Source organism: Caloenas nicobarica, chromosome 18 (genome assembly GCF_036013445.1).
Source record: "Caloenas nicobarica isolate bCalNic1 chromosome 18, bCalNic1.hap1, whole genome shotgun sequence".
Taxonomy (NCBI): domain Eukaryota; kingdom Metazoa; phylum Chordata; class Aves; order Columbiformes; family Columbidae; genus Caloenas; species Caloenas nicobarica.
Window position 1 is genome coordinate 2,635,061 of NC_088262.1, and position 26,415 is coordinate 2,661,475.

The 26,415-nt window shown below is 40.9% G+C and overlaps 1 protein-coding gene across 1 annotated transcript in view; it reads right to left on the reverse strand.

The window, feature by feature from the left end:
* Positions 1-1,047: 1,047 nt before the first annotated feature.
* The window catches only part of GNA13 (G protein subunit alpha 13), a 28,056-nt gene continuing 2,688 nt past the window's right edge, over positions 1,048-26,415 (reverse strand). Inside the window, exons 3-4 of the mRNA XM_065647931.1 lie at positions 10,208-10,258; positions 1,048-5,977 (exon numbers count right to left, since the gene is read on the reverse strand). Of these exons, the coding sequence (XP_065504003.1) occupies positions 5,405-5,977; positions 10,208-10,258 (624 nt within the window). The 3' untranslated portion in view covers positions 1,048-5,404. The remainder of the gene's footprint in view (positions 5,978-10,207; positions 10,259-26,415) is intronic.

Genomic DNA, 26,415 nt, shown 5'->3' on the forward strand with positions numbered 1-26,415 from the left:
AGGCAGTGGTTGTTCCCCTCCTCAGGTGGCCGACTGCAGTGCACAAAATAAGGTAACACAGTAAAAAGCTTTCAAAAAAACCCAAAAGAGATTGGCTTTCAGAATCAGAGCACCATCGCAAATGGCGTTAGTTTGATGTAACTGTTTCAGCACAAAAAACGCGGAGATGAGGCTGTGATTCTTCAGAAACAGCCCCAGAGGAACAGGAATGACCCAGAATCAAAACTTCACTGAGCTGAGTTTCGGGTCATCTGATGGGAATCAAATCCTAATTTCAGCAAGAGGAGGTGGCTCCTTCCCACAGCAAACTGCTCTGCACAGGCAGAGGCTGGGGGAAAACAATTCACAGCAGCGTTCACATACACGAAGAATTCGTACGGTTCATGTATTCCAATTACCGAGACAAATAACGCTGAGTGCTGGCTCTGTGAACAAGCATGACTTGGTCGGAGTATTTTCAGAGATTTAGTGTCCAGGGCACAGCTGCCAGATCTGAGGGCTGCTCTGGAAAATGGAGCATCTCAGGTCCATCAACAGCGACAAGGAGAAATCCACGTTTCGCTGCAAAACACTGGTTCATATTGCAGCCAGTTGTAAAACGGCCAGTGATCCCTTTCCAGAGGTGGCAGAGGTTGGCTTATGCAGAAAACAGCTTACAAAAAAGAAAGAAAGAAAAAAGAAAATAAAAACATGCCACCTAACACTGCAATATTGAGATACAGAATTTATACAGCAGCTTACGCCAGAACACACATGAGTGTCATCAATATTTTAAATATTGAGTACCAAACTTCCTGTCAAATGCAAGTCAGGAATTTTCTTTTGTGTCTCCACTGGAGAGAAGGGATCAGGTTGAAAAAGAACCTGGACGAGCCCTTTTAGCAAAGAGCTTGAGAGCAGAGACTCGATTATGTATTTTATTTGAAACACAAGATGTGGCAGGAGCACAACACTTGGCTTTAGCCAAGCAACAAAAAATATCAGTTGGTTCCCTCCACGCGTTATAAATTTGAAAAAATATTTTCATAGTACCAACTTGAGGCTGTATATGTTTATTCATCGTCAGTAATTTTTGTACACAAGGCAAATATTAATAGCTGAAAGGCAACACTTTTGGAGAGTATGTACAAAGCAATGTACAAGCGAGTGTAAGAGGTTTTAAACTATTAATCAATTTAACCGTCTTATAAAAAGGAAGTGATGCTTTTTCTTCTAAGACCTCCCTTAGAAATAATTTATTGCCAATCTTAAACTAAAGCAAGGAGGAAAAAAAATTTACAATAAAAAGTAGTCCCTGGAAAGTTTATAAAAAGTTAAACATATAAAATTGTAAGCCACAAACATTTATACAAAGCTAATACAAATCTTGGTTTTGTTAAAGATCTATGAGGTTGTTACAAAATATATTTTTACATAAAGGCTTCACGTAAGGTAAGCTCTCACTGCTACTGAAAGCGCAGGAAAGCGGTTTTAAATAGTCTGCAATTCAACTTATTTTCAAGTACAATGCAAAGAAATTGCAAAATGGCACTGGATTGCAATGCTGTGTAATTAAAAAAAAAAACTATGTTAATGGTACCATCAAATAGACAAGACCTGTAAAGTTAACTTGCGAACAATTCGGTACGGCATGAAACTTCGGATCGTTTTGAAACAGGAAATGTGATTGTTGGAAAATGAACCTTCTGCAACCTTCCTGAAAGAGAAATAACCGAGGAGCTGTCCCGGCCATGGCCACACCAACCACGCCGAGTTCTCTGTCTTTACGCGGCGAGTTGCTCCCAACCACGATGAGCAGCTGCAGTTGGACCAAACTGCCCAGGACTGATCACAAATACCGGTTCCCGCCAAGTGTCACCAAGCTTGAAACACCCACCTCATCCGAGCAATTTGCTACAATAATTCTGATGGGCAAAATCTAAAGCTGCTTACTAGACAAATGAGTCCAATGTACAGCCTCTGAGATCAAGGACCACTCCCCCCTCTTTTTTTTTTAGAGCAGATATTCTAGAAGAAAGCTGAAGTTTTACACAAACTGATGGCTTACGCTCCCATGTACAACATATTAAAAAAGTGAAATTTTTAAAGCCCTGATGAGTGGCCACAGTTTTTGGGTATCAATCAACTCGGTTTAACACACTGCAGCAGGGAACAGTCGCTAAAACACAAACTTCACCCCTGAGTACACGAAGGCTGTATGAGACGGTGCGCTATCTCCATATATCTCCATATGGTCAGGGATCTTTTTAGCAGAGCTCACTCCACCAAAGAGAAACAAGAAAGTTTTGGGAAACTTGATTTTCTACCTGCTTTCCCACTTTCACTGGAAATACATCCTGACCTTGTACCACAGCCTGGTTTGCACGAACAAGCTTTACTCTTAACCAACTGTGACTCATTAGTTTGCTACAGCATAGAAATCAGTCTGTTCAAAACACCAATCCTTCAGCTCTTGTACCAAAATTACAACCTGCTATAAAGAAATCATATTTAGAAATAAATCACAAAAGAAATACACCAGTACGTGCTGTGCTCCTTTTCAGGTAGCTCATGAAGAGTCATTCTGAAGATGGAAAAGCCCAACGCTGATTCGGTTTGTTTGGCCAGTCTGTTCACATAGGAACCGTGTAAACACTTACATCAAGGTTCATTACCTCACCCCTCTAAAGAAGCGGGAGTGATTCGACTCAGTCAATTAATTAAAATAACTCATTTCTGCCTGAGATTCATATAGTGCTTATGTACCAGGGCCCGCTCTGTCTGAAGTGACCCAGCATTGCGGGGTCCCCCTTGCCACCTCACAGCCCTGGTGCTCACAGGAAAGTCATCTGAAAGGATTAAACCCATGGTTGTGTGTGTGTTTGTTCAGGGGAGAAGCCTGCTGATATTTTTCCCCTCGGTGTGCTGACTATATCCTTGGACTGACATCAGTTTTGAGGATCTTTGGTAAATTAACAGGTCCCTTGACACAAAATTCATCGATATTTTACATAAACTAATCTGCTTAGACAAGCTCCTGGTAATCTTCATATCACCTCCTCTCCAGTCTTTAGTCTTTTCTGCAAACATCTAGTCTGACGCCCTGCAAAACACATACTACAGACACTCTCCAAATTAATTATTTTAATCAGGGCAGAGAAAAGTCTTTCTTCAAAAAAAGAAACTTGTTCAGACAACTGTCAGCAATGGAAAAAAACAAACCTACTGCTCTCGTTGGCAAACAAGGGCCTGGATTTGTTCAGGTTGTGCTTTCCAGCAGTGGACTTGGACGCAACAGGACAGGTTTGGTGTCTGTTCGTGCAGCATTTATAGCTCAACCAAATCAACCTGTCACCCTTCCCCGAAGAGGGTCACGGAGAACTGATTCCCAGCGCAGGCACCTGGTCCAATCCTTTAAATAGCCTCAGTAGCCTTTTTTGAGGCCTCTACCTCATCATCCTTCTTGAATTGCTCACCTATGACCTGAAGACATCAAACCAGAAGTAATCATATCGACGTCCAGTAAGGAGGCAAAATCTACATTAAATATCTCCATCTAAAGATGATATTAATCATCCTGACATCAGTGTCGCACCCAGACTTTCTGCTGTTTCAACTATGCACTGTGACTTCTCCCAAGCTATTTTCAGAATTCTTTCCTCCCAAAATAGTGCCTTATCACAGAAATTGCAGACTAATCTATGACTACTCATTGGATGATATTTAAAAAAAAAAAAAAAAAGAAAAAAAGAGGCCTTTCAAAGCACCTAACTAAATAAAAATACACTATTCCCCTTCTACTGGCAGGAGAACGAGGTACAGAGATGTTAATGCAACTTACAATCACAGTAAGTGAACGGCTAAGGTCAAAAGACAGGCAGCTTTCCTATGTTCCAGCAGTGAAAATGTCGTGTCACCGCCTGCCACACATGCGGTGCGGTAATAAAAATTCATTTGAGAAAGCATTGGCCAGCATGATGATCCACAGGAATTGGCTGGTTCCACGGGGCACAGCTGAACTACCTACACATGACAGGCTGGGGGGAATTCGGCTTTTTAAAACACAAGCTCACAGCTTATTCTCATTCTGTAATATGCTGTGTGGTGCATGAGGATTTCTGGGCAAGAAGTATGTTTTATTATTATTTTTTGTTGTCGCTGTTGTTGGTTTTTTACTTACATGGCAACAGTAACACCCTCCCTAAAAAATAAAAAAATGACACTGCAATGGAACTTTTGGTAAAATACTCTTAGTCACAAGCAGCATTCTGGAATATGCTGTGCAACGTATTTGGCTCAAGTACACTTAGAATTTCTAGACCCACTTGGAAAGTCACAGAAAGAACCTCACCATCTGAGGCACGTTCTGCTGTGACACGTTCTTTCCTTCAGAAGGAAACATTCAGCTCACGGTGTCAGGTACACAAGGCCTCTGCTGGGAACACAGACGCTCACATAAGGCCACTGAAAATATCGTAGGACAGAACACAAGGAGGCACTTAGGTTTGCAAGTACTTCTACCCATCACCAAATGCTTGCTGATTAAGATGAGGCACGCTGTAAGAAGTCATGAAATAAAAATAAACTGGTGCTATATTAAAGCTCTTCGAGAGCAGGTAAGGTACCTCCATGTAACATCTGGCTAGTGAAGATAAGAAATACAAGTTTAGCGCTTGCTCCCCCTTCCCACATGAGAATTTTGAGAGGACCATACGCCAGCGCTCTGGGCTTTGCCGCAGCTGCAGGACATACGGACAAGGCCAGAGAGTGAAACCGTGTACTGTGCCATTAATTCCTCACCACTAGACGCCTGCCTGCATCAGTACTGCCTGCCAGGTACATCTGAGGCTCCCAATTTAAGTATTTTTAAAGCATCTCCTAGTCAAAACCCATGCAAAGATTTATACTTAAACGGGATGTACATTACGCCCAGGAACTGTAGCTTCAAACACTTGATTCCAGCAAGGGATTTATGGGATTTCTAACCAACAATAGACCTGAGAAATTGTAAGTCAGCTATGGTGTCACAGTCTTCATGATGGAGTTAGATGGGAAGTTTCTCCTCCTCTTAAATTACTGCCACAGTCTAACAATTGCAACACTTTCATTGAAGTTTGGACTGGGAATTCTGAAGGTGGAATGAATTTTCTAGGATAATATACATGTTCTTGAAAGGTCAAATTTATCACTTTACAGGTAACTTAGACATAGGTCTGCTATGAGTCGACTTGAAGCTACACTGGAAGAGATTAAGCCTGAATTTCTGCAGAAATTGGCAATAATGTGTTCAGCAGCAGCTTTTAGCCACATATCAAGAAGTCTGACAGGATCTGGATTTCTCTACTCCTGCTGTAAACTTCTAGATACAAAAAAAAAAAACCCACAACACACAAAAGTTACTCCAATGAAAATGTCTTTTTGCACATCACTGTAACATGAGCTGCTTGAGGTTGTCATGCAGGATGGTATCCTTGACATCACGGAAAACTAGCCGGATGTTTTCTGTGTTAATAGCAGTGGTGAAGTGGTGGTAGAGGGGCTTCTGCTGCTGGTCCCGGCGTTTAGTACGAAAACAATCCACCAGGAATTTTTGGACATCTGTTAAGCAGTGGGGATCCCCTTCAAACTCTGGAAAATAGTCTTTGATGCTCACTTTTTGTACTTTTTCCTCAAGCAAGTCCGTCTTATTTAAGAAGAGAATGATAGAGACGTTGCTGAAAACCCGGTTATTGACTATTGTTTCAAAAATGTTCAGGGATTCCGTAAGGCGATTCGTTTGCCGATCCTCCATAAGCACTTGGTCAAATTCACTTGAGGAAACAAGGAAGAGTATCGATGTGACGCTGTCAAAGCATTCGAACCAACGTTTCCGTTCTGACCTTTGGCCACCTACATCAACCATTTTGAAAGGAACATTTTTTATTTCAAAGTCGTACTCGTGGATCCCTTTTGTGGGTCTTCGTGCCAGCAGTATATCTTGCTGTGAGGGAAGATAATCCTAAAAAGAAAAAGAAATACAGGAGAGTTTGCCGATTAGGATACAAGTCACAGGCATGGTGATCACAGCTGACTTGCAATCAAGAGAAAAGCTCGCAGAGGAACAGCACGAGGTTTTGAGTATTTATATGCTGACACTGAAGCACTTTGGAAGGATCTAGATTCCAAAGCAGGGAACATACCCAATATTACATCAAAACACACACCCCAGAGAATTGAAACTTTCCATTTGCCATGTGACAAGAACCCACAAACAGCCTGAGATGTGTCCCACCGATTCCTTGTGCCAGTTCCCCTCATTCTGGATTATTTGATGCTTCATTCACCCTCTTCCCGGAAGGGTGGGAAACACACTGGCTGCCAACACTGCAATGCAGCAAACAGGGTCTAAAAGAGGTTTCTGAAACCAGTAACCCACAGCAGTATCCCAGGTCTAACTGTGGGCACTTAGATCCTCCCATGTTCTGGGTTCTCCAGCCCACGTCTTCCCCCAGGATTAAACAGTAAAAACCCACTTATCCTATTTTTTTTGACTGTTACATGAACAGCCACCATCAACGGATACAGATGCTGACAGGAAATTGGGGATTTGCTCATTCTTAGAATTACACTTTTGCATATGGTCCACGTCTTTCTGCTGTTTAAGAAGTGCATCCATAACACAGCACTGGCTGATGCTGAAGTTCAGCTTTGTTGTTCACTTGTTATGGAAACTCTTCCTTACATTTTTCCAGCATTTCTCACAACTTCAGAGAGACTGATTTAGGTTTCAGAGTTGGAACACTGATGTCCTCTTAGTGAATGATCTACAATCTTCCTTTGACAGTGCCAGTCACCAGACTTGGAGATTTTATAAAGATGTGTAGCCATGGTCCAGAAAGTCTGATTCAACCAACAAGCTGGGGCGAGGGCAACAAACACACAACTACATGGCAACTCAAATACTGGTTTCCAAGTTGAAGAGAGCTGGGCAAGTTTGATCCACAGCCTTTAAGAAAGCAATTTTAAAAATCATGAAAGTGTAACGTTCCAAATAATCAAGGATCACTTTGCTTTACTAAGCAAGCTCAAAAGTGAAACTAGCTAGAGAGAGACTGTTTTGTTTGAACTCCTGGCTGGGCCTCTTGATTCGAGCTGCCCATGACTAAGGCCCTGATTTTTATCGTGGCAGGGTTGCAAAGCGGCTCTCTGAAGCACAGGTTCCCCACCCTGCACTTTCTGCCGTAGTACTATTGCACATCTAAAACCTGCATCATCTAAATCTGCGGCAGAGCTGAACTGCCAAAGCAGCATCGTGTTCTCTGCAAACTGAGCAACAGACACGTGCATCCACCTCCCTGTCTGACTAAAAGAAGCAGCTTTACAGGCTAATAAGATTTTTCTCTTTATTTCTTAAACTTATCTTGGGCCTTTTCTAACAAAAATTGTTGGAGGGAGAAAAATCAGAGGAACAGAGCAATAACTGTATCAAACGTCACCAGGCACATATGAAGAGATTTTGAGTAAGGCTGACTGCTAATGTTCAGGTAAGAGAACGTCACAGGTTCAACACTTATTCCTTCTTTCAAACAGGACCACATAAACTTTTGCTATTAGGAAGCTAGTCTCAAGTCCTCAGAACAAAACCAGAAAGTCTTAGGAAAGCTCAGGAGTGACTGAAATTCCTGAAGGAAATTAATAAATATGATAGGCAAACCCATATATACCTTCAATACTGATAAAAGCACAAAGCAAACTCTTCTGGGAGTTGGCCTGTACTGTTTATTCAGTGAAGCTTTCAAGAACAAGGACCTTATCCTTCAAATTCCTGACAAATTCCCTCTCAAGTATTATTACTCATTTAAAATTCCTTCCACACTTGCAACCACAAATAAAATCCTTTCAAGTGCTTTCAAGCCCTACATGCACAGAAAAGCCACCGTGTTTTATACCAGATAATGGTTATGCCAAAGCAAAAGGCAGCTAACGAGGGACCTGGAAGTCAAGTGCTTGGTACGCAGCCATCGTCTGGCTACAGGAAACTAAATACTACAACAACTAAGAAATCTCCCAGTACTGTAGCTATATTTTTGGAGGATGATTATGTCTTGTCCCTCACATCCACATTCTTGGGATTTAGCCGCTTGCCCCCGTAGCAATTCTGAACTAGCCCCGTTCTCAGTTGATCCCGTTCTCCATATCCAAAGACTGCAGCACTGGGTGAGTACTTCAGCGTTTCACCATCATCAGTCGGTGCTTTTCCTGCAAGCATCCCCAAGCACACTCTCCTTTCCTACACTTCACCCAGTCTTCCATGCTGACTGTTTCCTTTTTCACCTTCCGTTTTTCTGTTTGGTTTTGTTTTTTTTTTGGGGGGGGGGGGATGGAAAGGTTTGGTGTTTTTGCTTTGTCTTTCCTTTATTTTTTGCACAGCACTATTTACCTGCAAGCACAGCTCTTCCCAAGGATACACATTAGTATTGACTCAGAACACGTGCTTTCTTCCTGAATTGTCTCCTTCCCCGAATGCACCCAAGTCTGTTTTCTTTTAACGGACGTCTTTTTGTTACCAGGCAGCTCTTCTGGCTATCACATCACTGTTTGCTTAGTTAACATTAGAATTTAAGGTATGAATAAGATCCAATCACACCACGGAAAGCAATGTCTGTCTATGAGATATTTTGAATACGTATAATCTGCACTGGCAGTAGAAATAACAACAAACAGTTGCAAGGAATCCAGCTGATCCCATGTGTATATGCCAGCCAGATATTCTTATTTTGCTGATGTGATTAAATCTGAACATTATACGCACTTATCAGCTTGCTTTTGGCAAGAGACACATGAATTGCAGGTCTATCTGTCTATAAGCAATATAGTTGCAGGCCAGCCCAGTTGTGTCAGATAAAACCAGTAAAATACTTCTATTAATACAGTTTGGGGAAATAATCATTAGACAAATCTTGCATATAGATAAGAATAAACCAAAAGAACCTATCAAATCTTTCACTCAGCAAAAAGCTTCATTAGCACTTGTTCCACCAAGACCTGACATTCTCTGTGAGAGCAGATCTTGAAGAATCCCTCTGTATCTCAACACCATTGAACTTTAAATTGGAAAAGCTGTAACTCAGAGCTTGGCGCTCCCACAGCAACTTGAGACTTCAAATAAGTGTGTGTATGTGTATAAAAATACAAAAAAAAAAGTGTGACTTCAAGTTTCACACTTTAATCAAAGAATGGACCAAGGTTTCTAATAGAGAACTTTGAAAAGAAGCTGCAAAAATCTTTAACCAAATGCGCACGTGTGAGGAAAAAAAAACCCTTCAAAACTAAAGTGGTATCGGACTCAAAGACCATGGGAAATCCACCAGCAGCAGAAAGTTTAGCAGTTCATTAAAGTGAATGTGGTTCTTGTATAATGAGCCTTATAACTCCAGACCAAATCAAAATTCAGAGAGTGAACACTGGAGTTCTCAAGCGAGATATCTGGGAAGCACACGCGTTCTGCAGGACGATCACCAGTGCTCCAGTTAGAAAACAAATGACAGCTCAAAGCAGAACAACAGTCTGGCTTAGAATTAAATTTTTATCTCTTTAAGAGAAAAAGAAAAATGAAATTAAGCATGATGTAACAAGATTCAATGGAAGTGGTTTGGATTCCTTCATCATTTGTTAGCCATCAGCTGGAAATGACCATGGAGGAACTGCCTCCCCGTGGAGTTCAAGCAAGCATCCCATTTGAAAGGCGGTTTTTCCACATGCCATTTCTACAACTTCATTATTCGAGCAGTAAACAACATTTCTATAGAAAAGTGTTCTATAGAAATTTCAGGTTTTTTTCCCCAGAGAAAACAGATTTTATTCTGTACCAAGTTGTTTATTTTGAAGTAGATACTACTAGAAGGTACCACTGACCTGTGCAGATGTAACACAGTGCTCCTAACAGGGTACGTAAAAAGAAAAGCAGTCATTTTTTGATATCAATTAACACTGAAGTGCGACTTTCATTATCTTCTGATTGAACAAGCATTTGTAACTTGTTTTTTGCTCAATTTCGACACATTTTATTTCCAGAAAGTCTCTTGGCCCTTGCATTGCCCTGTGTTTTTGACGTCAGTGATGAACAGACGAGATAATGGGACAAAGTTAACTAAAGTTATTTGAGTAGAGATTAATTACATTTCATCTGTTTAAAACCCAGAGATCACAAAGACTACTTGAAACTCATGACTGAAAAAAATGAACTTACTTGTTCTCCAAGTTTATCCAAGTTGTCCAAGAAATACTTTACAGATTCCCCCTAAAAACAAAGCAAATGGTTATTTAAATAAGTGGCACACTTGATCCTGTCAGTTTACATTCTGAAGTCCAGTTAATCTACCAAAATCTAGATTGAAGTGTTGTAAGCTTTAATCACTACCATTTTTTAAGCAGTAATCCTCAGAGCACAACTGACATTTTATTTTTAGGCCAGTTAATATTTAAGCTTAAAAGCATTGTTAGGCACATTTATCATCATTAAATTCTTTCCAAGTTTAGAATTGCTAAATAAATCCTGCAGTGTTATCCACAGGGAGTATCAACAAAGCAACCACACCTTCATTATGAAAAGATACGTTCGATTATTCTGACCCTTTGAAGAGTCTGCACATACAGGCATTCAGGTACAGGGATTAATCACTGGAGATAAGTTAATTTCTAACTGCGTTGCCATCCGATCCCCCTCACACAGGTGCTTCCTCTGAGCGCAGCACATGAGCAGCAGAATAGAGGATGAGGAACCACAAGAGATGAAACATTTCACTAAACTTTCCTATCAGAGACCAAGCTGGACAAGAATTCCTTACTCTGGGAGGAATGAAGAGAGCTCAGCGCTGCCGTACCGCATATAACACATCAACTGTGTGGGTTACCTTGCAGCTCCAAGCCAGCTCTGCCTGTGCAGATGGTAACTGCAGTTTTCAATCCCTCCAGTAATGTGGTACTAAAGATTTATTTATTGTAAGCCCGAACTACGTCAACTCTCCAGAACTCCGTTAAGGTGCTGGGATGAAGGAAGAACTCTTACAAGGACGGTGCCAAACCCGAGTTCCCTTGCAATAGATAATGGTCTGATTGAATTTATCGCAAAGGAAATTAGTCCCTTTTTAGGATTCTCAGCATCACGACAGAAGCAGGAACATGCTTCCTTTGAAAGCTCTTGATTACCAAGCTGTAACTTATTTACTTTATAGTAAATACAGAAAAGAAACCATCTGTGCTTTCACTCTGCGGATGGAAGAGCAACAATTCTGATGTAATTTTCTGGATGAGAAATTCCTGAAGCATCCAAGGCTGGGGTGACGACATCTAAGCCAGACGAGTGAATTAGAGCAGCAGTTACACCCTGAGAATGACCTCCCCTCACTTGAATTTGAACTCTGCACACTTATCTAGGAAGAATATCAAACCTCAGTATTAAACTGTGTCAGTAAAGGAGGGTAAATACCATCCAAAAAGGGCTCTGGCTGACACATGAACCAGGTACCTCTGCAAGTTTTCCGGGTACTAAAAAAAGTTACATAATACAAGCAGATACCACACCTTTAAGTGTACAATTTGAACGTTAACTTGTAATTAGGCAAGACTGGGACTCTGGTTGGAACGTGCCTTGTGCTCCACACACCTGCAGGGACAGAGTCCAGCACACTTCTACTGCCTTATTTTACTTTCTATTTGACTTAACGTTATCCATGTTCTCTAGGGTGACAAACCGCAGCACTAACACTGACCCATTGTAAAGCGTAGCAGTGCACAGCGGCAACCGCTTGCAATGACAGCAATATTTTACAGCTACATCTTTTTCAGTGCTTCAGAAATCCCTTCTGGCCTCAATCCTGTAAGGAAAGTGCAGGGGGAAGAGTATTCCTATTTCACAGAAAATAAAAACACACAACCTTGATGCACAAATCCACCAAGCTTCCCAAACAAGATCGGAATTCAGGCCTTCCAAGTACTAAGAACTCTGTCTGTAGCTGAATGTTAAGACAAAATAAAGCTTAAGGTCAAACTTAATTTCTTTTTTAGGTCCTAGCGGGAGCTGGCAACCTTCCCTCCCCCCTAGCACTACGTACAGATTGGCCAGATTTCCGACTCATTAAGTGGAGGTATTTATTCTGGAATACCTGGGCCGCAGAGGCTGTAAATATGCATGTCTGTGTGTGCATGCATACATATATTTTAATCTTAGAGCGCTCTTTTTTATACTACTTACGGCAATGCCTACTCCCTAAAGAGGCATTAACTCTGTGGTTCTGGAATGCCTGAGTTACCACCTCTCCTTGAAGTCCTGGGGCTTACAGCTACTGCAATGGATTGAGCGCTTGGAACAGACCAGTAACCACAGCCTGTAAAGGTCACAAAACATCCCCAGAAGCAGCTTCCCAAAAGAGGGGATTTCCTGCAAACACAAATGTAAAACACATCGGCCGGCAGCAGCAGCAGCGCTCGGGAGCCACATACCCAGCAGTAACTGCAGCGCACACCGGGGCTGCTCCGCTTTATGGGCCTTCGTGGATTAGAGTCGGCAGCAGACAAATGGCAAGGTGGCCATTCCGAAACTCAAGAGATTTAAACTACGAAAGCAATCAGCTCCAAGTGTAATGCAGTTAATGAAGCAGTGACATAACAGTTTCCCACCTCCACATCTTCAACTCGGTCACTGAGTTCTTCCCTTATGAAAACCTATTCAGACAATTAATATGATACCAAACAAGTCCCATCAACGTGACTCAATTCTGTATTTAATGACAGAAGTTGTTCATTGTTTTTTATCCATTTGCATGGCATCAAGAACTTACAACAGCTTCAAATTCCTCATCTGTTCTTCCATCACACTCCGGACCCCCGTCCATACCATACAGCTACAAGCCAGTGCCTTGACTAGTGGAAACCTTCTATCTGACCTGGACATCTTCGTATTAGCAGGCAAAACTCTGCTAAGTACAGATCCTCTTGAACAGCAATCGACCACGACCAGCAGATTGTTATCAGAATGCACTACTGGAGAAATGAAGTTTTGACCCATTTTAAACAAGCTTCAAAAAGGCGGCATTACAAAGCAACCAAGTGAGACTTGCGATCCTTTTCCAAAGGGGTGAGCCTGTGTATTTTACGCAATAATGCAGAGAAACTCACTGAAAAACCCACCATGCAACAACCAAGGGAAGACTTAATGCCAGCAATTGTTAAAACTAGGTAAGAAAATGAATGGTCTATTCACAATCCAGCTTCTGTGTTAGATACTTCCTCTTGATATTAGATACAGAACTAGATCTCGCCCTGTGGATCAGTGACAGTGGCTGTATTCAACTGACAGTTGCTACATTCTAAATTTTCCCTTCAGACAAACTGTAAACCCTTTGGTTTACCCGAGATGACTCGAAAAAAGAACTGGGTTTCCCCGCTGTGCCCCACCGACTCCAGTGTGTCTCACGTGTCAGTCTGTCCATCACACCACAGAGCAGCCACGCCAAGGGCTAAACCGATAGGAAACTCAGAAATTGCAGGATCCACCCCCATTAAAACACTCTATAGTTCTCCGCGACACTCCTGTTGTCTTCACACCCATGTTCTGTGAGCACATATGATGGAATTTTAATTTAAATATCCAGTTAAAGAAAATACAGCGATGTGAAGGCCTTAAATGAGTCACAAGTGAACCTTTTTTTTCTAATGCAGATGAACTCTTTAAAGTAATTTTTACCGTTGAGCAGCTCTGAGCTGCAAACTTGTGGTGTGGTTGAAGGCTGAACCACCAACCTGTTACACTGCAGGAACCCACCACTGCGCCTTGTCTGCTGCCCAATGCCTTCTGCTTAAAACACAGGCCCGAAGGTGTCAATAGAAGTGAGAGTCAAACACAGGCTCGAGCGCGTTTCTCACACACATGTTGACATATTACAATAAAGCAAACTTCTTGAGCACACACCAGTACAACAGAATGAATGGCCTACACATTACCGCCAAAGATCTTGCAATGTTAGGTGACTGTGCCTTTGCTTCTTAATATGGGATTAAAATAAATCATATCAGAACCTTGGATTTTAAGCAATCATTTTGACTGCTTGTAGAAGATGCCCTTTGCTGTTCAGATGGAGCACAGACATCTCAGCTGCAGCCCTGCAGCCTCCTCCTGGTTCAGAAATGCATGTAAACCACAGGAAGTTGACTGTTAAATAACTTTATTCATAACTGTCAAGTATTCCATTTTCAGAAAGGTTTGATTCAAAACAGCTCATGTGGCTCCCAAAGTCTTGTGATCCTTCCTGAAGAAAGCCAAGCCGCGGCATTTTATCCTGAACATACAAGTGATTTACAAGAAAACACAACTAAATCATATTCTTATCAAGGTACTTGATGTTACGACAACAGCTTCCCTTACAATGCTGCATTTATTTTAACAAGGCTTGCTCACGCCTATGCAATGAAATGTCTCTAAGTTTTAGGGAATGCACTCTTTCTACAAAATCAGGATTACAGCATGTAGTGGCCATTTACCTATAGGACAATAGGGCACTGGAGCTTCTCCTGTGCTCTTGTGGACTAAACCAGATTAGTTATCTTTTATAAACACGGCACAGAGAAAGATTACCGTCTAAAAGGTTGCTAGTTAATGCCCAAAACAAAGTAACCACAAAAATATTTAGGGGGAGAAAAAAGAAAAAAAAAAGACTACATGACATACACATCAGAGGAACACATCTTTTAAACTCAGGAAGTGGCACCAATTTATTTGGTTTCCATGAAAACAATGTCAGCAATCTAAATAGGATTTGTTGAAACCTTAGCATAGCCAAAGGGCTTTTTAGCTGTTCTAGGGGAACATAGACACTAAATGTTTTCCAACAGCAATCACTTAAAAGAGAGAAAAAGCATCAATTAAAGATTTAGTCATCACAAGGTTGAAAGAAAGAAACATACAGTTTATCAAACCATCTATTTTTGGCTTCAAGTCCAGTGGAACACACTGAACTGACAAGACTTATTAAGTGTCTGAAATAATAAATCAGATATTTAAAGAAAATAGGAGATATAACTTGGTAGCTCCTGATTCGATTTATAGGAACCACCAAACATTTTCTCTTCCTGCCCTTACTTGAATTTCTGGGAAAAGAAAAACAAAGATTTCCTACTTTATTTAATTAAAACCCCACAAAACACAAACAAACAAAAACAACAAGCAAAAAAGCTTTTTTAAAAGCCTAATTTAGAACAGGTAACTACAACATTTTTAGGCTGGCACGTACATGCCCAAACTGACATGCAAACCAAACCATCCAGAATGTGGGAAAAGCAGCTTGAAGGAAGGAAGACAAGGGAGGAATAACCGGAGCCTTGAAAGTTCTGCATCTTACAACACCCTAGTCATCCTTACAGCATGCACTTCATTATGTTTTGTTGGTGTTTTTTTTTTTTTTTTTCCTACTAGAAGCTTAATCCACACAAATCCGTATCTGAGGATTTTGGCAAAGATTCCAGAGATAAGAATCTAGCCTTTATTTTCCTGACGCCCTGCCCCAAGCTGATTCAGAAGAAGACAGACTGCAAATCAATACTGCTGTGACTGAAGATTCACCAGATGTCTTCTGAAATTTCAGTAATAAACAGAGAGATAATTGAGGATAAATGTTTTAGTCAAATCAATACAGATTTCCTGGCAGGAGAGGTATTAGGGAGCACTACAAACTCCTCCCCCTCCACCCAAACCAGGGACGTCCATAATGTTACACAAAAGAGCCAGATGATCCATTTATGCCATGAATGCACTTTTAATTAAGTTGCCAAGCTCAAATCCACAATTATCTTGATTGTTAGACCAGCAGAAGTTGAACCAAGTCTTATGTTGAGACATTGAATTGGTTTGGTTTCTTTTACTGGCCTCAGACTTGGAGGTAAACAAAATAATCTTGGTTCCTTCAGTTTTTGGGTTTCTACAAATTAACTTCTCTCACTAGTCACTCCTCCCAGGGCTTTCTAATGAGGATTCCTATTTCAAACATGCCCCAGTCAACAGAATAGGACAATACTTCTACACATCCATACCTGTAACTTGTTTATTCAAGGAACTAAATTTAAAAACCAGATATTTTCCCTATTTTGTAGCAGCAATTCAGCAACTTGCTTGGTATCTCCTAAGGCGAGGGGAAACAATTTGTTTCCCAATTGTCACCCCTACGCTCTAACACTTGATACAGTGCTCTCTGTTTAAGCAGCAGTTTTATTAGCTGTTTTGGGAGTTTACAACAAGCATATACAATAACTAATTTTTAATAATGGTGCTAACGGTATTTAGGGAAAAGTGTTGAGGTAAGCAACAGTGTAGTTACTTACTAAACTGCAAGTATGGGTCAAAACATTTGAGCTGCTAACACAAAACACATTTCCTGGAGAGAAGTACGTTTCCTTTCTCCAAGTGTTAATTGTGGCCCAAGTTATGTTAAAACCAGCATAAACTGACCCTCTCCCCAAAACAAAGCGGTTGCCATTTAAGCCCACACGAGCGTTATTGCAGCCGTGTGCAGAGCAGCCAACTGTTAAAACTATTATAATAATAGTTATAAAAAGTAGGGCGGGCAAACTGCTTTAGAATGGCACTGCTGCCAGGACAGCATTCACAGACCAGCCTTAAAAGGGCTAAAGCGCCGAGAACTGATGTCAAAGGGCTCGAGCGCAGACACTGTTAGCCAAGATCAGGCATTTCCCGATCTCTTAGCTTCTTTCCCTCCAGCTCGACCATTTGAATAGCCATTTTAAATCTGATCTGCCCATTTTTAAAGATAAAATTTCAGTACATTGGGATTAATCGCTGCTTCATTGTAAGATGGGACGGTTTCAGACACAGGCTACATTTGCTTGGACAGTACAAAATAATCCTGTTCTCCAGCAATACACGTTGCAAATGCGTCACGGCTCATCCCGCCTCGGCTGCCAGCACTATCCTATTTCCTCTTTGCGGTGTTTCCTGCGTGCAGCTCGAGTCGTCTTTGCCTTTTTTCAAAGCAATCGGAACAGCATCACGCGGTGTAGAAGTGAAACCCGCCTTGTGTTCAGTCACACAAACTGAGTAGCCATCCTATAAAAAGGAAAGGTTGAAGTCCTGACTCATAGAAGTGGGTAGCAGAGCAAAATTTGTATTCAGAACAGCTGGACCTCAGTAGCACAAAGCTATAAAAGTGCCGAGAAAGGGAGGAGTCACACTGAATTTAGTTAACGACTGACATTTTTTTATCTTGCATAATGGCGTTAACAAAGAAAGGTGAAGGGGCTTAAGAAGGTTTTAACCCAATAATATCCCTTTAATCTATTATCCCCTATTTACCGTGTAATCCAATTAATCCACAATTCTTAAAATGTGGATAACGAATAGAGGAAGACATAGCACGCCAACCTCGGCTCCTGCTGCCATCACCAAGGGTTCTGGGTGAGGGGAGGTCAGTCAAGCCACGGACAAGTTAGGCTAGAACTAAATAATCCAAATTAGGCTCCAGTATCAGCCGCTTTTCCTTCTTGCACTGAATTCCGATTTGCACCACCCTTCAAGGTGCCTCATTCACTCACATGATTCAGACTCGGATTTTCTCCAGTCGGTAGAGCACTTCCACTGCTTCAGATATAACCTGCTACCCCAACGAACCAAACAAAGACATGATAAAGCACTAACCAGAACTTAATCTGCATACTAGTATATCACAGAGAAAGCTACTCCGGTTTTGAACTACTTTCCTAAGAGGCAATGATTCCAATTTCATTTTTCTTAGCTAGGTATATCCCCACCCTCCTGAAGAAGGAGTGTAATTGCCAGATTCTTCACAAAGCTTGCTTAAAAATATGAAAATTCACCACATCTTTCAGGCATGAAACAGCATTCCATCAAAGCCTATAGAAGTACAATTTCTTCCACACATTATCCTATTTCCAACTAATTCTGAAAGACTACTTGGAAACCAGGATGTGCCATATTCTATCAACAGCTGAGAATTTTAAGAAACTGCGCAGCTTTGTGCTGTATGAAGTGATGTTCTATTCATACAACTCCAGCAAAACGCAAAAGTCTGCTGAGACTCTTTCCCACAATGAAACCCCCCAGGAATACACAGCATTTCTCCCAGGGTGGCATTTCCCTTCGGATCACTGATGCTTCCAAAGAGACAGTAACCTCGAGTCTGCTGCAGTCCTTCCCAAGACGAGGAAAGGCTGTGAGGAAACACAATAAACGGCATTTGGGACACAACACATGCAGAACCAGAGCATCTAATGACGAAGCTTCTGTTTGCCAGAACCTGAACAGAAATTAATAGACGAAAGCAAATGAGGGCATGCTGGCCACAAGATCAGGTGCGCTTTCTTTCTTCAAAGATCTTTTAACTCTCTCCCTCAGTAAATATTTACAACCCAAACACCTTTTCCAGAAGGTTTCCTTTACGAAAGACAACAATACTTTGCAAAAGATTTTTGAATTTCATTGATGAAACAAATCTTCCAGGTCAGGACACACACACAGACTCAGAAATCATACAAAAATACGCACTGACCAAGACAAAACAGCCACCTCCAATTACTATTTACGCTCTGGGAAGCATCTCTATAAACTTCAGATGTTTTGCACACAAAACAGACTGGAACCAGACTGTAAACATTTGCTTTTCTTTCAGTGCGCTGACCCACTGGCTCCATGACGTCATGTGTTTGCAACTCAAACTGCATTTAATCTGACACTGAAGCACTAGTGAGTCTGCAGATCTGCCATCCATCATTTAGAGCTTTACTTGCTTGCAAGTTGTCCAAGACTGGCAAAGGCCTCAAAAACATGACAAATATTTGGCATGTGGAAACACATCAGCACCAAAACTGGACATATTGAACTTCGAGATGCCCAAAACGCCCGTTATTGCACATTCTGTAAACTAAATCACAACATTTCAAAAGCAGAACCCTAAACTAGATACTGACGCATTCACTGAAGTATCCCCGGGACTCAGTTTTATAAAATACATTTGGTTCCTATTTCAGCCTCAGGAGAAATCCTGATGAGCAAATGCTTTTTAGTTCCTTCCTCTGCCTCAATTAGCAGAATCCATTTCAATTAAATTCTGGTATTTCTGTTTGCAAACAGTGACATACTAACATCTCAGCTCTTGTTACAAGCTATCTGACAAGATTCAGTGATAATTTACTACATCTTGTGAAAGATCTACATGTTTCATCAGATGATTTAACAGTAAAGTACACGAGATTCCCTAAACAGCAGCAATAGCCAAGAGACTGCAAACATTTCATATCACTTGTAGAATTTCATACTAGTAATTAACTAAAAATAGAAAAACTAGAAATTAATTAGTAGAGCAACTATATAACCGTTTGCTAGTGAAAACGGTTAAAGGTCCCAATGCAATCCAGATGTAAAATCTCAGCAGATCATCCTGCACTGAGTTTTTCCACACCATTCTGTGTGGATATTTTGAATTACAGACGGTGTCAGTGCTCTGTGCTTCCTCGCCTGGAAATTCTACATCCTCTTGGTTCGGTCACCAGCGGGTGATCAAACATCATCATGTGCCCGGTGAGAAGTGCTCCCGCTGAGACTCCCATCGGTTTGTTTAAAATAATTCCTCCAGCATCATTAAACAAATGAAAAAGATCCAGAAACTCATGTGTGGTTACACATTCCTGTACTTCTCATCCATAAAAAAGAATTTGGGGTCTTTTCAGTTCTTTGGTTAAGTCACTGAAGAGGAGCATGATATTCCACTTATTGCGAGGAGACTGTGAAGTGCTGGGAAAACATTTAAGGCACGAATGACCAGGCTGGAGAAGTGGGCAGCGTGGGACAGTGAACTGAGGGCTGTACAAGTCAGCTCGCTGCCTATTAGAGTCCAAAAACTTCCTTCTCTGAAATATTTAAGTTGCTGGTTACAGTGATGATCAAAAATTCAGGGTATTTTCTGTATTTAAAATTCCTCAACTTTTCCAGCTGTATTACCTGATGCTCTTATTGTTAGTACAGACATGCAAGTGGAGAAGATATTGGAAATAATTTAGGACCTTCTTTAGCTGCTGCCAGAGTCTTTAACATTTTCTTTATTCACCATTTAAATTCAACCCATCAAATTACCTGGGTTGTAGAGTGTAAGGGTTAGTCTCCAGGATTATTCAGAGATTTTTATTTGGATTAAATGCATTTACTGAGGCTGCCGAGTAATTAATATTGTGTTCTACGACCCATTTATTCACCTTTAAGATCTCAACAAAGGCTTCATATTCCAGAGCAATACTAGATAGCACTTGGTATCAGTTAGAAGCCATCAGCCCCGTCAGCGATACAGCTCGCTGTTCTGCAAAAGGGCAGGCTTGTACCTCCTGAACTTCAACTGCTTTGTGGTAAATTTAGACACTTTCAAAAAAAAAAGTGCCAGTAGACACAACGCTGGTATGAAAATGATCTTGCTTTCTACATGAAACATTAATACGGTTATTCTATTGCTTTTCTTACGTAGTAAGGTCTGCTGCACTTACGTTTTCTCACATTTTCTTAAGCAACTTCCTCAGCTACCACAAGCTGAAGTTTCCTCCTGCTTTGCTCATTCCACATAAGAAGCACAGCCTGAACTCAGAACAGACAAATAGCACTTATCATTAAGTTTAGGTCAATAAAGAGTGCCGAAACAGTCATCCAAATACAACCTGAGTGTAATATTTCCCTAGCCTCTAAGGCTGAAGTCTTGTTACATTAAGCTCAAATTAGGGAACGGCAGCACAAATCAACACTGCCCTTGGCATGGCACCTTCATCCTAAAGGATCCCACATTTACATATGAAAAAGATCACCTCATATTCTTTGCCCCAGGTGCAAAATTAATTTCACCCATATAGATGGAAGAGCAGAGCTGCATTCACACCACATGTTTTGCCAGCACAGACTTGCTGACAGCTACGAATACTGGACTTTGTAGTGCAGATTGGGCTTATATTAGTAAGTCATTTCTAAATGGACAGCACGATGTAGCCACTGCTACATTTAAATTCTGTGAACTAATATAATAAGACAGTTCTACAGGTACTAACATGTATTTTGCAGGTTAGCAGCCAGCAAAAAAACAGGCTCTGAATGAACGTTTGTACCAAGGGCTCCTCGCACCGTGAGCAGCACAAGCAGCAAAAGCTCATCTAACGCATTTGTGCCAACTGAAAAGAATCTGCTGAGAACAGGTTCACACATTCAAGATGTGAAAGGATGAGAAAGTCTCTTCCTCTGAACTCTTCATAGGTTGCTGACATGCACAGCATGTTCAGAATGACATTTTACCTTTATTTAATCAAGTTACAGAAATCCAAATTTTTGCAAAAAGTAGGTCCCCTTTTAGCCTTCTGCAACAAAACGTTTAGGAAAATGAGGCACGCAATGATGAATACGACATAGCCTGTTCAAGACAGAGCATGTACAAGAACACATTGCTCTGCTCCCGCACTATTGTGAAAGTCTGCATTTTAAAAGCAGTGGTTCCCCAGAAACAGATATCTGGATCGAGTCTGAATTAAAAATTCCATCCTCAGAGATTGCCCTGAAACCGCACAGAAAAGACAGGCTGGTACAAGCTTAGAGGAGCGCACAGGCCTCCAAAAAGTCACTGGCATTCTCGGCTGGAAGACAACTGGGTCTGGCACGTGTGTGCCGGGTAACGTGTCCACATCGAGACAGCTCCCACTGAGAGCCCTTTTAATCCAGAGCCACATCCGTACTTAAAAATAACAGTAACGAAAAACAAAATAGTAATGTTCAGAAAAAATTATGACAAAGATGTTCTTCAATAAAACCAGACTAGTTTGCATTACAGCACCAATTGGCAATACAAGACCCTGCTCTCCAAACATGTTGATGTTCTACTGCTAATGAGAAAACTCAGCAGGCAGGAATAAAAAAATCAATAATAAAAAATTGGCACTTGGTGTTAAATGAGTATAAAAGTTCACCTGATGATCACTGAGCTTAGTTAAAATATTACAGTCAATGCCCATTACAAAGCACTAGTACACACATGGAAGGGTTTCTGGCCACTAACCAAGACTATGGAAACTCAAGCCTCCTTATTGTTTGACTCTAGTGTTAATCCCTACATGGAGCCTTATTAATACAACCTCAAAGCCAGCAGTATCTTGTCACTGGGGCAGGAAAACCAACAAATCCTCAAGAACTCCAAATCTTTGCTGAGGATTTGAATGACTCATTTTTAAGCATATATTTGTAAAGCTTTTTAGTTTCCATAGTTATAGCAACAATCTTTGGTAAACCTTTTTCACACAAAGGCCAAAATACAGCAAGTAGCTCTAACTTTTCCCAGGCCTTTTGGGAGTCATGTTCACTGTACACATGCCATCCTACCATTTGATGTTTACAGAAACACCGGGTGATTTGATCTCATGTCTGTAATTAAGAAGATTCTTCTATCAGTTGGCGAAACTTTCTAGTGACAGTTTATGCACTCTGCATGTCCCAAGATCACCACTCTGTAATCAAACACATTTAAGGACATGTTGCCCATGCGCCTGAAAGAACGGTAAATTTTGCTAATACTTTGCAGCCGCCATCTGAATACTCACTATTTCCAGTAGAGATAATTTAATGTTCTTGTGTGTACAACAACCCCACCAATATTCAGAGACAGAACCCAGAAAAGCCCAAGCAGAATAAGATAAAATACAATCTTCCAGTGAACTGAACAACACTCTGCAGAAATACTACTGTGCAACAGAAGAATGCTGAGAAGCTGCAGCAAAACCAGCAGTAGAACTTGGGAGCTGAACACACCTTTTCCTGTCTTCTATAATCTGATCTAGCACTTGCAGACATGCCGCAGAAGTAAACAGGATCCAGAGGTAAATGCACATCCAATCATTCTTACCGTATCGTCTCTGTCCGCAGTTCTATGCAAATGCAGACAGAATAAAGTGTCAGCACTGCCCCTGCGCACTACAGGTTTGTGGCATAAAAGGAAAAAAAAAAAAGGCAACAAAACAAGCAAGGTTCAGTGTAAATTGCAAGCAGGGCAAAAAGAATCTATCTGAAGATCAAGGATAGCTGGTAGCAAACATCCAAACCCACCCAAAAGTTATCTTTACAAGAGCAAACTTTTAACCCATTCAAAGCTTAACATGCATCTGAGCAACTCAGTTCTTGTCTCGCTTTTCCATTCTCAGAGAATTAGAAGAGTCACGGAGACTACGTCAAAATGCTTCCCTGTTAATGACTCCAGCAGCAAATGCAAGAAATGAAGTTCCCAGCAAAGGCGCTGAAGTGAGAGGCAGTGCACAGCATCTTGTAGAATGAAAATAATGGATGTGTTTATCCAAGGCATTTCATGAGATTTTTACCTGAAATCAACTTGCAATGAGAAATCTGAAATGTTAATTAGATGTTATTTAGTTGGGCTGATAGAGACTAACTCCATCACTAATCCATTTCAGCCCTCTGACCAGGGGCGGTAGGAGAAATAAACTCAGCAGATGAAGGAGAGAAAGCTCAAGGATGACCAGAATCCCAAGTGTAAGTTACCAGAACTGACAAAGCTACAGAGCCAAACCAGTCCTGAGTTAACCGTGTTAGTGGAACTATCGCCCAATGACTTTGGTTTGTAATAAAATTTGAGGGATTATAATATTAACCACCTGAGAAGTATTGAAGTGGCATATATTGTGCTAAGCTGTAATTAGCTCTTTCCAGTTTTAAAGCATTACACAAGCGTGAACTATTGAATTTTCATAACCACTGCTGTTAGTGGCCAGAAGGCCCCTATTTTTATAGCAAGGAAAATAAATGATATTGACTATCCCCATGACTGCTTAGGCGAAAAAAATGAGGAAGGACACCCCAGTGAACGAGGCATGGAAATGCTGATTTCTAATTCCATTAAAATACAACCAAGTTCTGTTTTTTCCCCCACTCACACTGCTATGAAAAAAACCCCACATTCTTTCTTCAGGCTCTGAACATCAACTCTTGGCATTGTAAGGGAAAGATGACAGTGAAAAGAACAAAAAAAGCAAGAACAGCTCAATCAGCAGCCACAAACGTACATATATCTTTAAGTTTCAACAACACGCAGGCAGAAACTGTAACCTTCAACCCTCTTTCTCTGTATTTCCCATCTGTCCAAGCTACAAATGGCTGCTAGAACTACACGCTCTTGCTTCCTTTCCTCCAGAATTTCTACGTACATTTTGACATTTTTCACTCCTCCCTCACTGCTCTGTTCTTCATTTGTTCACTTCTACCTTTGCCCCAAAGTGCCCTATTCCCAAGACAAACCATAATTTCCCAGCATTCCTGCCTGTGCTTTCTTCATATGAACCATGTTTTTCAGTGCAGTGTCAAACTCCGTCCAGTGAAAAAAAGTTAAAACTCACTGAACAATCTGAAAAGAAGTTAAGAGTATACACAGTCAAATAATACTCTTCTACCGCGCTCAGTCCCAGCATTTTACATTCTTTTTAATGCCACTTTACCCTCTCTCCTACTCATCCAATGATTGCTGGTATCTCTCCTTTCATTACATTTTTTGCCACAAGCAGCTGAACGGGAAGCAGAACGGTATTTTGCTCTTATTCCCCATTCTACAACGCTAACAATTTTTAGTCTTGAATCCTTCCTTCAAGAGTCAGCACTCGACACAACTCAACTGTCTGTGTCTCTTCCAACTTCCCCCATCTCCACCTCCCGACTCCGGTACACTTGTCACTCCCTCCTTAACCAGCTGTGTCTGATTTCCAGATTATGTATCTAAACTCTTGGAACACTTCTACAAAGCCTGTCAGCAGGTATAGAAAAAAATATGTACTGGTTTCGGGAGTTTTCCGCCACTCTGCCGCCCACATGGAGATCTGTCATAACTTAAGCTGGAAGCTTACTGAGGTAAAACCCAAGACTTCATGCTCGGCCAGCGCTGATCACGCTGCTTGCACTCAATACAATGACATCATACAGCTGCTTTTTTTTTTTTCCTTCATGTTTATAATTTGGCATAAATATCTCTGCCTGTGATTTTGAAAGGATTTAGGAAATAAAGCAATGAAAGTATAAATAAAGCAGTTACCTTACTTTCAAAAATGACTATCAGGACAGTACTCAGCTATTAAGAGCACTTAAAAAACTATTATTGAGTTCTGCCTAGAACACAACATGATCCATAAATATTTTTGCAGAGAACATTACACAGATGTAGGGATTTCCAAAAGAAAGCAACAGGGTTTTTTTTCTGTCACATTCAGACAAACACGTTCTTCAAATCCTACTCAAAGCGAAACTCTGCACATGCTTCAGTTATGGAAAGAACCTACTTCTCAGAGACTCAAGACGGCAGAATAGTAATAGCTCCCTTTTCCTTTACTACTTAGCCTGAAGTCACTGAATATGCCTAATCAAAGACGAAACAATTTTATTTAACCGATTTTAAACCAGATCCCTCCAGCACAGCAACTACATCTCTAGAAGTCAAATCTGCACTAGAAGAGGATCCAGACTGTACCAGAGCGATGACCCTTTTACGATCCCTTCGAAGGCAAAACGCAAAGAGCAACAGGTCTCATCAGAAACTTATTTCCAAAGTTCGGAACCAGGCTGGGCAGGAGATGGGCTGCTCCAGCATCTGCCCGTTCTGCAACCTCTAGAAGACATTCCATGATCAGGGCAGGACGTATTTATAGAGTATTTACACAGCCTATTTAAGGCAGAGTATGATTATACAACCATTCATAATAGCTCAACGGGAGACATCATCGGCTATTGTTCAGATTCACACTAACACAAAGGTTATTTTTAAGACATAAAAACACAAAGCCACTTAGGTTTAAGAGACCTACAAGAACAGATTTAATCTATTTTAAGGTGCTCATCCCCCACCTTCACAAAACCCCATGCCACTGGCATTTACTACACAAGTCTATGAGCCAATAAACAGCAAATATAGCGCAAATTCTTCATTTCCTTTTGCAGCATTCGCATGGAAATGGAGCAAAGGGACTTCAGCTGTCACGGACATTTAAAGCTCCAGCTCAGGAATCGAGACTTTTCTTTTTCCTTTCCAATCCCACTATTTAATTGTATACTCCATCACAATCCCACTGTTAAGTTGTATACTCCATCTTCAGCTGAGAACTTCAGTATAATAAAAATCTCATTACACGAGTATTAACAGACATTGAAAATTAAACAGGAAGTATAGAGAGAGAATGTTTGCTAGACTGCTCAAATTGGAATAGAGAAGGGAGTGGTTTTAAATTCTTCTCATTAACCCATGCGTATCTTTTCTTAAAAATCATATTATTAAGACTTTCTTTATTGCAGACCTTTTTTTTAAAAGTCCATACACTAGTTTAATAAAAAAAACATATAGTAAAAACACTACACGGGTACTAGTTTTGTTACCC